Source organism: Oncorhynchus keta, chromosome 28 (genome assembly GCF_023373465.1).
Source record: "Oncorhynchus keta strain PuntledgeMale-10-30-2019 chromosome 28, Oket_V2, whole genome shotgun sequence".
NCBI lineage: Eukaryota > Metazoa > Chordata > Actinopteri > Salmoniformes > Salmonidae > Oncorhynchus > Oncorhynchus keta.
The window spans coordinates 74,470,102-74,485,076 of record NC_068448.1 but is presented as its reverse complement, the minus strand read 5'-3'; the positions used below and the strand labels follow the sequence as shown (position 1 = coordinate 74,485,076).

Below are 14,975 nucleotides of genomic sequence, written 5' to 3'. Positions count from 1 at the left end.
GAAGGGTTAGCTATCATGCTAAGTAGTTGTGAAGTAGCTAAAATGTTAAAGTTGTCCGTGATGAGATTCAAACACTTCACCTTTGGGTTGCTAGACATTCACGTTACACGGCCACCCATCCAATCCCGACCAACCACCTCAAGTAACCTTCTATCTTATGTAACCATGCCAAACATAAAATATCATACTAATTTGAATGTCCTGGATTTTTGTTTACTATGTTACGTCTAGTCATTGAGACCAGTCTGGATAGACATGTACATGCAGATACACCAGTAGATGCACAAAATGCCTGAACATGCACTCATACACACGGATGTAGATGTGCGCACACACCCACACACACTCTCCATACAGTCTTCACTAAATCCCTCCTTGCTGCGTCTATCCTCCAGGGCTTTGAGGAGTTCCCCGGCAAGTCCACAGCCCTGCGGGCTGTCCGCAGCCCTGCTGAGCTACACCCCGAAGACTGGCCTCTGGTCAGCCCAACTGAGACACGACAAGCCCCCTCTGGACTGGGCAGCCTGGAGCTAGACCTAGGGGTTGAGGAAAGGTTGGGGTCAGGGGTGGGGGCAGGTTCAGGGACAGGGTCAGTGGCAGAGTTGGGGGCAATTGCAGGGGCGAGTGGGCTGGACCCTGATGCCCAACGGAGGCTCTCTCTGCCTCAGCCACAAATGCACCTGGACTCACAGACACCGAAAAGGCACAGCTCTGACCCTAGGGGGAGCTAATGAGCAGGGGATGGAGGAGAAAATGGACAGAGAGGGAGAAGAGGGAGAAGAGTGGTATCTCTGTTTTCCCTTCTCTCACGGGGGGGGACCTCTGGGACCTCTGGAACCTCACCTACAGGCTCTGAGTGAGCCTCACCTCTGACCTATAACCTCTGACCTGGGGAGAAACCTTGTTGGGAGAGGGGGGATGTCTCTCCCTTTCAGGGCTCCCTACCCTGGTTCCTAAAGTTACCACAAGGTTACCACAAGGTTACCAAACCCACAGGCTGGAAGAGAGAGGGGAGCAAGATCCTCCTGAACTCCACTCTGACCTGGAGAAATGACTACAGAACACATGACCGGTTCTGTTCAGAACATCCCTGTACTGCTCTATCCAGGAGCCCTGAGCAAGGTCGGTTTCATTTCGGTTCGATTATTAAAAAATAATCAACGATTTCCTCATTTTTAAATATCACTTATTAACCATAATTTATTCACATTACTTTACTTTCATAAAATATTTTAGTTGTGTATATTACATTAGTTTTAATTTGATGACTTCACTATTTCATTCCAAGTCATCATCTCATCTTTGTGGAGCTGCTGTCTGACAACATCATTATTTGAGGAGTTCTTCAAAGTAAATAAGGCATCGTTGTATGACTGCTGAATACCAACTATCAATCACTTAGATCATGTATTTTCAGGTAGAGATATCCTTCTCCATGGCGTGTTTACCATGTTTTCTGCGCTAAACTATGTTGAATATTGGCCTGTTAGAAACTACAGTGCCTTGCGAAAGTATTCAGCCCCCTTGAACTTTGCGACCTTTTGCCACATTTCAGGCTTCAAACATAAAGATATAAAACTGTATTTTTTTGTGAAGAATCAACAACAAGTGGGACACAATCATGAAGTGAAACGACATTTATTGGATATTTCAAACTTTTTTAACAAATCAAAAACTGAAAAATTGGGCGTGCAAAATTATTCAGCCCCTTTACTTTCAGTGCAGCAAACTCTCTCCAGAAGTTCAGTGAGGATCTCTGAATGATCCAATGTTGACCTAAATGACTAATGATGATAAATACAATCCACCTGTGTGTAATCAAGTCTCTATATAAATGCACCTGCACTGTGATAGTCTCAGAGGTCCGTTAAAAGCGCAGAGAGCATACTGAAGAACAAGGAACACACAAGGCAGGTCCGAGATACTGTTGTGAAGAAGTTTAAAGCCGGTTTTGGATACAAAAAGATTTCCCAAGCTTTAAACATCCGAAGGAGCACTGTGCAAGCGATAATATTGAAATGGAAGGAGTATCAGACCACTGCAAATCTACCAAGACCTGGCCGTCCCTCTAAACTTTCAGCTCATACAAGGAAAGACTGATCAGAGATGCAGCCAAGAGGCCCATGATCACTCTGGATGAACTGCAGAGATCTACAGCTGAGGTGGGAGACTCTGTCCATAGGACAACAATCAGTCGTATATTGCACAAATCTGGCCTTTATGGAAGAGTGGCAAGAAGAAAGCCATTTCTTAAAGATATCCATAAAAAGTGTTGTTTAAAATTTGCCACAAGCCACCTGGGAGACACACCAAACATGTGGAAGAAGGTGCTCTGGTCAGATGAAACCAAAATTGAACTTTTTGGCAACAATGCAAAACGTTATGTTTGGCGTAAAAGCAACACAGCTCATCACCCTGAACACACCATCCCCACTGTCAAACATGGTGGTGGCAGCATCATGGTTTGGGCCTGCTTTTCTTCAGCAGGGACAGGGAAGATGGTTAAAATTGATGGGAAGATGGATGGAGCCAAATACAGGACCATTCTGGAAGAAAACCTGATAGTCTGCAAAAGACCTGAGACTGGGACGGAGATTTGTCTTCCAACAAGACAATGATCCAAAACATAAAGCAAAATCTACAATGGAATGGTTCAAAAATGAACATATCCAGGTGTTAGAATGGCCAAGTCAAAGTCCAGACCTGAATCCAATTGAGAATCTGTGGAAATAACTGAAAACTGCTGTTCACAAATGCTCTCCATCCAACCTCACTGAGCTCGAGCTGTTTTGCAAGGAGGAATGGGAAAAAAATTCAGTCTCTCGATGTGCAAAACTGATAGAGACATACCCCAAGCGACTTACAGCTGTAATCGCAGCAAAAGGTGGCGCTACAAAGTATTAACTTAACTTGTTAGGGACGTGGTCCCGTGGTGGGAACATCAATCAGCGGAAATGTTCAAGAGCGCCACCTATAGAGGTTGATAAAACTCAAACGTTCATTAAAATGGACATACAATGTACTGAATTAAAGCTACACTCGTTGTGAATCTATCCACCAAGTCAGATTTGTAAAATGCTTTTCGGCGAAAGCATGAGAAGCTATTATCTGATGCCATGCACCCTCAAAATACTGCAACGTCACCTAACACGACAGATGTTGCGTTAGCTGGCGCAAACCAAAACGCAGAAATAAAATATAAAACATTCATTACCTTTGACGAGCTTCTTTCTTGGCTCTCCTAGATGTCCCATAAACATCATGTAGCCTAGATATCCATCTAAGAATACTGTGTGAACAATGGAAAAAAATAGCTTTTTCTAACGTAACGTCATTTTTTTAAATTAAAAAAGTTGACGATAAACTTTCACAAAACACTTCGAAATACTTTTGTAATGCAACTTTAGGTATTAGTACACGTTAATAAGCGATAAAATTCATCAGGAGGCGATGTAAATTCTATAGATGTCCGTCTCGAAAAAATGTCTTGGAGAGAGCTCGACCAAAACATCCGGTCGGAGACCGGAGGGAATCGGTTCCCTTGATTCGGTTTGACCAAGAATCAAAGCTGAATCAAATGACAAGACTATAGACAACGTATGGAAGCTGTAGGCACTGCAACCTCGGCCTAATTTAATTCGGTTCACTTTGAACAATTCCTTGAAGTCGCGCATGGATATTTATTTCCATTTTCAGTGATCAGATTTTCATGCACTTTTCGATGAAACGCACGTTCTGTTATAGTCACAGCCGTGATTTAACCAGTTTTAGAAACGTCTGAGTGTTTTCTATCCACACATACTAATCATATGCATATACTATATTCCTGGCATGAATAGCAGGGCGCTGAAATGTTGTGCGATTTTTTACAAAAAGCTGCGAAAAGCTGCTTAAATTCTCGACTTCCCTAATTAAGGGGGCTGAATAATTTTGCACGCCCAATTTTTAAGTTTTTGATTTGTTAAAAAAGTTTGAAATATCCAATAAATGTCGTTCCACTTCATGATTGTGTCCCACTTGTTGTTGATTCTTCACCAAAAAAATACAGTTTTATATGTTTATGTTTGAAGCCTGAAATGTGGAAAAAGGTCGCAAAGTTCAAGGGGGCCGAATACTTTCGCAAGGCACTGTACAACTCCCTACTACATCGCACAGTTCGGGCTAGCCTTGATCTGATTTATCTCTAGAGAAACTATAACTCCCTACTACATCGCACAGTTCAGTCTGGATCTGATTTAGCTGTAGAGAAACTACAATGTGCGCATTGAGCTCACAGAAATAAGGAAATGGAATTCAAGTCATTTAACTGATGTGGGTCAATTAGTCATGAAAAAAACTAAAAATAACAGACATTTCGGTTAATCGCTCAGCACTAGTATCCATTAGTGGATTACCATAATGAATAAGACAAAAACAATAATAATTATACAAGTTGCAATTCTGTATTTTATCTAACATATCCGTGGAGCTTCTGAAAAATGCTTGGTTGGTTGGTGGACTGTAGTTTTAGCTGGCCTAGCAGAAAACTTTGGTGTCCTGTCCTGTCCTGTCCCGTCATTGTCCCCTTTACCCTAAGGTCTGTACTCCCAGAGGCGGAGCCAAGGCCCCAAGAGCACACCAGATTGTTTGCACCTCAGGGGAGGGGTTGGAGGGAGGGTTTAAAAGCCATTATTTGATGAACATATCAGATCCCTGTCATCACCTTGTACAAATTGTTAGAGAGTGTGGGAGTCTCTGTACAGTTCAATATGCAGACACTGACTAGGGGAGAGAGTGTTGTATTAATCACTTACTAGAGAGGAGAGAGTTGTATTAATCACTGGCTAGAGAGGAGAGAGAGTTGTATTAATCACTGACTAGAGAGGAGAGAGAGAGTTGTATTAATCACTGACTAGAGAGGAGAGAATTGTATTAATCACTGACTAGAGAGGAGAGAGAGAGTTGTATTAATCACTGACTAGAGAGGAGAGAGAGTTGTATTAATCACTGACTAGAGATGGGAGAGAGAGTTGTATTAATCACTGACTAGAGAGGAGAGATAGTTGTATTAATCACTGACTGGAGAGGAGAGAGAGTTGTATTAATCACTGACTAGAGACGAGAGAGTTGTATTAATCACTGACTAGAGAGGAGAGAGTTGTATTAATCACTGACTAGAGAGGAGAGAGTTGTATTAATCACTGGCTAGAGAGGAGAGAGAGTTGTATTAATCACTGACTAGAGAGGAGAGAGAGAGTTGTATTAATCACTGACTAGAGAGGAGAGAGTTGTATTAATCACTGACTAGAGAGGAGAGAGAGAGTTGTATTAATCACTGACTAGAGAGGAGAGAGAGTTGTATTAATCACTGACTAGAGAGGGGAGAGAGAGTTGTATTAATCACTGACTAGAGAGGAGAGAGTTGTATTAATCACTGACTGGAGAGGAGAGAGAGTTGTATTAATCACTGACTAGAGAGGAGAGAGTTGTATTAATCACTGACTAGAGAGGAGAGAGTTGTATTAATCACTGACTGGAGAGGAGAGATAGTTGTATTAATCACTGACTAGAGAGGAGAGATAGTTGTATTAATCACTGACTAGAGAGGAGAGAGAGTTGTATTAATCACTGACTAGAGAGGAGAGAGTTGTATTAATCACTGACTAGAGAGGAGAGAGTTGTATTAATCACTGACTGGAGAGGAGAGAGAGTTGTATTAATCACTGACTAGAGAGGAGAGATAGTTGCATTAATCACTGACTGGAGAGAGGAGAGTGTTGTATTAATCACTGACTAGAGAGGAGAGAGTTGCATTAATCACTGACTGAGATGGGAGAGAGTTGTATTAATCACTGACTAGAGAGGAGAGAGAGTTGTATTAATCACTGACTAGAGAGGAGAGAGTTGCATTAATCACTGACTGGAGAGGAGAGAGAGTTGTATTAATCACTGACTAGAGAAGAGAGTGTTGTATTAATCACTGACTGGAGAGGAGAGAGTTGTATTAATCACTGACTAGAGAGGAGAGAGAGTTGTATTAATCACTGACTAGAGAGGAGAGAGAGTTGTATTAATCACTGACTAGAGAGGAGAGAGTTGCATTAATCACTGACTGGAGAGGAGAGATAGTTGTATTAATCACTGACTAGAGAGGAGAGAGTTGCATTAATCACTGACTGGAGAGGAGAGAGAGTTGTATTAATCACTGACTAGAGAGGAGAGAGTTGTATTAATCACTGACTGGAGAGGAGAGATAGTTGTATTAATCACTGACTAGAGAGGAGAGAGTTGTATTAATCACTGACTAGAGAGGAGAGAGAGTTGTATTAATCACTGACTAGAGAGGAGAGAGAGTTGTATTAATCACTGACTAGAGAGGAGAGAGAGTTGTATTAATCACTGACTAGAGAGGAGAGAGAGTTGTATTAATCACTGACTGGAGAGGAGAGAGTTGTATTAATCACTGACTAGAGAGGAGAGAGTGTTGTATTAATCACTGACTGGAGAGGAGAGAGTTGTATTAATCACTGACTAGAGAGGAGAGAGTGTTGTATTAATCCTATATGTTTATTGATAATATCAGTTCGATTCCAATGCTTTCTGGCCTAGTTTTGTCTGTAGTTCACAAAGCATGGTTTAGTTTCCCCTTCTACCGTTGGAAGAAGAAATGCCCTACACTCAGAAAAATTATATCTAGAACCTAAAAAGGTTCTACAGCTTCTCCCATAGGAGAACCCTTTGAAGAACAATTTTTGGTTTCTGGTATAACCCTTTTGAGTTCCACATAGAACCATTGACATGGAACCAGAAAGAGTTCTACCTGGAACCAAAAATAGTTCTTCCTGGAACCCAAAATGGTTCTACCTGGATCCAAAAAGGGTTCTCCAACGGGGACAGCCAAAGAACCCTTTTGGAACCTTTTTTTCAAAGAGGGTACCTTTGCCCATCTATGGATCTGAATACACAGCAATGCACAGTCCCAGGAGAGAACACACTATACACACACATGGTTATCGAGATTCTCCATCATCCCCCATGCTACTGCACTACTTACTACAGGGATCACCATCCTGTCTAATTCCATGCTACTGTACTACTACAGGGGTGACCATCCTGTCTAATTCCATGCTACTGCACTACTTACTACAGGGATCACCATCCTGTCTAATTCCATGCTACTGTACTACTACAGGGGTGACCATCCTGTCTAATTCCATGCTACTGTACTACTACAGGGGTGACCATCCTGTCTAATTCCATGCTACTGTACGACTACAGGGCTGACCATCCTGTCTAATTCCATGCTACTGTACTACTACAGGGGTGACCATCCTGTCTAATTCCATGCTACTGTACTACTACAGGGGTGGCCATCCTGTCTAATTCCATGCTACTGTACTACTACAGGGGTGACCATCCTGTCTAATTCCATGCTACTGTACTACTACAGGGGTGGCCATCCTGTCTAATTCCATGCTACTGTACTACTACAGGGGTGACCATCCTGTCTAATTCCATGCTACTGCACTACTTACTACAGGGCTCACCATCCTGTCTAATTCCATGCTACTGTACTACTACAGGGGTGACCATCCTGTCTAATTCCATGCTACTGTACTACTACAGGGGTGACCATCCTGTCTAATTCCATGCTACTGTACTACTACAGGGCTCACCATCCTGTCTAATTCCATGCTACTGTACTACTACAGGGGTGACCATCCTGTCTAATTCCATGCTACTGTACTACTACAGGGGTGACCATCCTGTCTAATTCCATGCTACTGTACTACTACAGGGGTGACCATCCTGTCTAATTCCATGCTACTGTACTACTACAGGGGTGGCCATCCTGTCTAATTCCATGCTACTGTACTACTACAGGGGTGACCATCCTGTCTAATTCCATGCTACTGTACTACTACAGGGGTGACCATCCTGTCTAATTCCATGCTACTGTACTACTACAGGGCTGACCATCCTGTCTAATTCCATGCTACTGTACTACTACAGGGGTGACCATCCTGTCTAATTCCATGCTACTGTACTACTACAGGGCTCACCATCCTGTCTAACCTTCCCCCCCTCCTGTTCTTTCTCTGGGAATGTCTGCAAATGGTGGTCGATGACACAAAGCGGCCAGTGATACGCAGGGAACGTTAAAATTGTATTTAACTGCTTGCTGGTCTGAGCTTATCATTTATTTATTGGTGTTTAAGGAGTTTTATTTTCTTTATAGATTTGACCAAATATGATTTTATTGTTTTGCAAAAAAGAAGATGAAGCTTATTTGATGGAGAGAATGGAAGAATATTTTTGTGTACTGTAAATGTGACCTGGTACCTCTCTCCATGTTTTCTCCAGTTGTTTTAACACATTTAATGCCAGAACAACTGTTACAGATGTTTATTGAGTAATGTGACTGCTTGATGGGAGTTGCACTTTATTATTATTATTATTATTAATATGATTATAATTATTATGATAATTATTAGCATTATTCTTTTTAATATTATTATTATTATCATTGATATTATCATTATTATTATCATTATTATTATCATTATCATTAGTGTTATTATCATTATTATTATCATTAATGCTATTATCATTATTGTGATCATTATTATCATTATTATTATTAATATTATTATTGCCGTTATTTTCGTTGTCATTATTATTATTATCATTATAAATACCAGTATTATTATTATTATTATTATCATTATAAATACCAGTATTATTATTATCATTATCATTAGTGTTAAAATCATTATTGTGATCATTATTATCATTATTATTATTAATATTATTATTGGCGTTATTTTATTGTTATTATTATTATTATCATTATAAATACCAGTATTATTATTATTATTATTATCATCACTTTTATTATTATTATTATTATTATTATTATCATCACTTTTATTATTATTATCATCACTTTTATTATTATTATCATCACTTTTATTATTATTATCATTATTATTATCATCATTGATATTATTATTAATACCATTATTAGTAGTATCATTATTATTATCATTATAAATACCAGTACTATTGTTATTATTATTATTATTATTATTATTATTATTATTATTATTATTATTATTATTATTATTATTATTATTATTATTATTATTATTAATAGCATCATTATTAATATCATTACTATTTTTATTATCATAAATATTATGATTATTATGACTATTATTATCATTATTATTATTGTCGTGATTATTATTAACATTATTATTAATATTACCATTATTATGATCTTTACCATTATCATTATTTCATTATAATTATAATTTTATCATTGTCATTATCATTATCATAATTATCATTGTCGTTATTGTTATCATTATCGTTGTTATTATTGTCATTATTATTAATATTATTATTATCATTAATATCATTATCGTTATTATCATTATCTTTGTTATTATAATAATTATTCTTATTAATATTATTATTAATGTTATTATTATTATCAGTAATATCATTATCTTTGTTATTATTATTATCAGTAATATTATTATTATTATTTGCTCTTCATCAAACATGATCAGAGATGTCAGCGCCATTGTCAGTGTCCAGTAAACTAATATTTTGTTCAGATCTGAGCCGGGGTGTGAAGTATGTGATATCAGCTCCCAGAGTACCATTTAAACAGTCAGGGTCAAACTGGTGAGTAGTGTGTATCATCCATGGTGCCAACACATTGTATTGGTAGGCAGGGACGAGTAGAAGCAGGTGAGGCGGCAAAACACAGTTTTTATCAAGAGTTGCACCTCCAACTGAAGTGATGAGAAATTAAGGGTAAATTACTATCTATATTTAGTTTGTTAGAAAAAGTGAATCACTAAGACACAGAAATGTGTCAGGTGTAAGCTAAGGCACGCAGGCACACACACACACACACACACACACACACACACACACACACACACACACAGCATAAGGCCCAATGTTCACTGTCAATCACTGTTAGTCATGTCTTTACATGTACAAACGTCAGCAAAACCTGTGTGAGTGATGCTTTGTCATGCCACACTTTAGTGTTGAACCAAAGCAACAGAAGGGATGCAAATACTGTATTTTGCCTTGAATTGAATGGAAATGGAAACAGAGGCCATTTGAGCTGCCTGAAGTTCAAAGCAGAGTGGATACCAAACCAAAAGAGACCTCTTTTTAACTGAGCTTCTATTCTGTTCCATCACTGTATTCTGTTCCATCACTGTATTCTGTTCCATCACTGTATTCTGTTCCATCACTGTATTCTGTTCCATCACTGTATTCTGTTCCATCACTGTATTCTGTTCCATCACTGTATTCTGTTCCATCACTGTATTCTGTTCCATCACTGTATTCTGTTCCATCACTGTATTATGTTCCATCACTGTATTCTGTTCCATCACTGTATTCTGTTCCATCTCTGTATTCTGTTCCATCACTGTATTCTGTTCCATCACTGTATTCTGTTCCATCTCTGTATTCTGTTCCATCACTGTATTCTGTTCCATCACTGTATTCTGTTCCATCACTGTATTCTGTTCCATCACTGTATTCTGTTTCATCACTGTATTCTGTTCCATCACTGTATTCTGTTCCATCACTGTATTCTGTTCCATCACTGTATTCTGTTTCATCACTGTATTCTGTTCCATCTCTGTATTCTGTTCCATCACTGTATTCTGTTCCATCACTGTATTCTGTTCCATCACTGTATTCTGTTCCATCACTGTATTCTGTTCCATCACTGTATTCTGTTCCATCACTGTATTCTGTTCCATCTCTGTATTCTGTTCCATCACTGTATTCTGTTCCATCACTGTACTCTGTTCCATCACTGTATTCTGTTCCATCACTGTATTCTGTTCCATCACTGTATTCTGTTCCATCACTGTATTCTGTTCCATCTCTGTATTCTGTTCCATCACTGTACTCTGTTCCATCACTGTATTCTGTTCCATCACTGTATTCTGTTCCATCACTGTATTCTGTTCCATCTCTGTATTCTGTTCCATCACTGTATTCTGTTCCATCACTGTATTCTGTTCCATCTCTGTATTCTGTTCCATCACTGTATTCTGTTCCATCACTGTATTCTGTTCCATCACTGTATTCTGTTCCATCACTGTATTCTGTTCCATCACTGTACTCTGTTCCATCACTGTATTCTGTTCCATCTCTGTATTCTGTTCCATCTCTGTATTCTGTTCCATCACTGTATTCTGTTCCATCACTGTATTCTGTTCCATCACTGTATTCTGTTCCATCACTGTACTCTGTTCCATCACTGTATTCTGTTCCATCACTGTATTCTGTTCCATCACTGTACTCTGTTCCATCACTGTATTCTGTTCCATCACTGTACTCTGTTCCATCACTGTATTCTGTTCCATCACTGTATTCTGTTCCATCACTGTATTCTGTTCCATCACTGTACTCTGTTCCATCACTGTATTCTGTTCCATCACTGTATTCTGTTCCATCACTGTACTCTGTTCCATCACTGTATTCTGTTCCATCACTGTATTCTGTTCCATCACTGTACTCTGTTCCATCACTGTATTCTGTTCCATCACTGTATTCTGTTCCATCACTGTACTCTGTTCCATCACTGTATTCTGTTCCATCACTGTATTCTGTTCCATCACTGTATTCTGTTCCATCACTGTATTCTGTTCCATCTCTGTATTCTGTTCCATCACTGTATTCTGTTCCATCACTGTATTCTGTTCCATCACTGTATTCTGTTCCATCACTGTATTCTGTTCCATCACTGTATTCTGTTCCATCTCTGTATTCTGTTCCATCTCTGTATTCTGTTCCATCACTGTACTCTGTTCCATCACTGTATTCTGTTCCATCACTGTATTCTGTTCCATCACTGTATTCTGTTCCATCACTGTATTCTGTTCCATCACTGTATTCTGTTCCATCACTGTATTCTGTTCCATCACTGTATTCTGTTCCATCACTGTATTCTGTTCCATCTCTGCATTGAACATCTTTAAGGGTTACTAGTAATAAGAACCATCATAATAACACATGGTATTTAATATAGAGCTTTTCAAGGACCAAAAGTAGCTTTACAAATGTATAAAAAGTGATGTAACAGCGACACAACAGCCCCAAAACTGCATCAAACCCTCCTGGAGCACAACATCAACCATTTCTTAAATGAAAAATCTGCTTTGTACAGTTTTACAGCCAAGCCACTCCACCATGTGATGTCATACAGTAGAGCCACTCCACCATGTGATGTCATACAGTAGAGCCACTCCACCATGTGATGTCATACAGTAGAGCCACTCCACCATGTGATGTCATACAGTAGAGCCACTCCACCATGTGATGTCATACAGTAGAGCCACTCCACCATGTGATGTCATACAGAAGAGCCAAGCTATCCACCATGTGATGTCATACAGTAGAGCCAAGCTATCCACCATGTGATGTCATACAGAAGAGCCAAGCTATCCACCATGTGATGTCATACAGTAGAGCCACTCCACCATTTGATGTCATACAGTACAGCCACCCCACCATGTGATGTCATACAGTACAGCCACCCCACCATGTGATGTCATACAGTAGAGCCAACCCATCCACCATGTGATGTCATACATCACATTCCCACCATTTTAGAATGCAATGTTTGCTAATCCCGTTTTATTGACACTCTGCAAAATCACCATCCTAATGTAGACTGACTGAGTGTTTGGGTTTAGGTACAGATCTAGGGGACTAAGTAATCTATCTTAAAACATAGATATAAAATACTGTACTGTATCCAATGTGGTAATAGACAGCTCAAACAAGGAAATGCAATCCCTCCCAGTGAAATCTGTTAAGGAGGATGTGTCATGGTGGCTTAGGGTCTCACATTTTGCAACCTACACCTACACACACACACCACTGTTACACACACATACACATTTGGGCCAAGCACTTTTCAGCTCTTTTCAACTTTATAATATACTATATAAATACAATGCTGCATCATTGGGCACAGGGCCTAAATGTGTAGATATTTTGAGTAGTGGGGAATCAGTTCTTGGCACTCGTATAGCCAGCACTATGCAGAAAAGGAGCATTTATTTGGCATGCTTTGAAATGCAGAAAACTGTAGAGGAACAAAAAAAAATGAAGTCTGTTCAAAATGTTTAAAATAATCCTGTGAGTAAAGATAATAATGAATAATATAATAGTTCATAATATTTATAACGATAATGATGCTGATGATTATAATGATGATGGAAGCAACTTTAATATTGTGCACATTTTATTTGCATGCTGCATTGAGAATCTTTACAGGAATGAGAGGGCAGATGTGTGGCTTGCCAATGTGTAAAGTGATACACTGTATACTTCCGGGGTCACGAGAGAGTAACGTATGCTGTACTTCCGGGTTATGGGTGAAATGGACACTGAAAGTTGCTATATACTGTAACATTATGGAAGATGCATGTGCGGAGCTATGGCCAGCTCCGGCTACACTACACTATAAGTAAAAATACCATTCTGTCTGGACCATATTGGGATGCATAGCCTATATCATCCTATTCGTATCAGACACTACAGCAAGCTAGAAAATAGAAGCATCACCAGGTCTTGATTGTGTACTAGCGTTATACATGGTTGACTTTATATAACATTTCAAATGTTTCTATCAATAAACCTCTTTGGAAACAAACCGGGTGTCTACCATGTGTGTTTTTCCGCGCTTTGTAGATAACATGGACAGATGTTTTACACGCACTTCAAGGGCTCTGATGAGCGATATCCTCTAACACTGGTATCAGATCAATGTTAACTCTAACGGTGACGTCAGAGCCATTTAGATAGAAAAAAAAACGATGTAATTGAAATTATATTAAAAGGAATGTTTAATAATTATGTGTGAAATGTATGGAAACTATTATTTGGAATATGTGTATAGAAATCACTTTTTATTTGTCTATTGTGACACCTGGTGGTTACCTGTATTGCACCGGCAGGGGTCAATGGCAACATGGCGCCTGTCACTAATTAAAGAGATTCAATGGGATCTTTAAGGGCAATCCTGACACTTTTCAACAGTAGCAGTGTGTGGGTAAAATCACTGGAGGGGCCAAGCCAAGCCAGGGGGAAAAAAGGCCTTTTTTACGTAGAATGTATGCACACATGACTGTAAGTCGCTTTGGATAAAAGCGTCCGCTAAATGGCATATATATATATATATATTTTACAACCTATGTGTTGTGATCATTTCCGCTGTTTGTTCTGTAATCCTGTTAATTCATATGCCTTGCGACCGTAATATATAGGCCTAAAGGCCGATCCAATAAGAAGACACAGTGGCAGAATAAATTCAACCAGACCTTTGTTTCATCACAAAACTGGAGACTAACATCTGTCTGGTGAAGTCCACAAAACATATTGAATGTAGCAAAAAGTTACATGACCTACAGCACGGTCAAGCAAGTGAATGTTTACAACTAGTTCTGACCACTAAACAACAAGTAATTTAGAACAGGAAGAAAACAGGAACTGCCTCCAATATTCCAGCACCATTTTAACATCATCAAATCATCTCTGTTTAGTCTAATACAATGGCAACTAAAAAAGGATTTAGTACAATCAAAATAAGCTAAATATGATGTGGCTGTCCATGGTTCTGATTTCTGTCTGTGTGTGTGTGTGTGTGTATGTGTGTGTGTGTGTGTGTGTGTGTGTGTGTGTGTGTGTGTGTGTGTGTGTGTGTGTGTGTGTGTGTGTGTGTGTGTGTGTGTGTGTGTGTGTGTGTGTGTGTGTGTGTGTGTGTGTGTGTGTGTGTCTGTATACCATTCTCGAATGGTTTATAACTCTGTCATTCGTCCATGCTTTTATTCTGTTGTTGTCCTAGGCAACCTGGCTACAATGCTTGCTCGCTAGCCTAACTTCCTTTCATGGGCAACGTTAGCCAGTTAACATTAGCTTTCTACACCTAGCTACACATC

General features: G+C 39.2%; 1 protein-coding gene across 1 annotated transcript in view; it reads left to right on the top strand.

Annotated features, from left to right (window-relative positions):
- LOC118375129 (potassium voltage-gated channel subfamily H member 2-like) overlaps nt 1-731 on the top strand; it is a 392,715-nt gene extending 391,984 nt beyond the window's left edge. The window contains exon 18 of the mRNA XM_052484251.1: nt 396-731. Coding sequence (XP_052340211.1) covers nt 396-731 — 336 coding nt within the window. The remainder of the gene's footprint in view (nt 1-395) is intronic.
- The last annotated feature ends 14,244 nt before the right edge of the window (nt 732-14,975 follow it).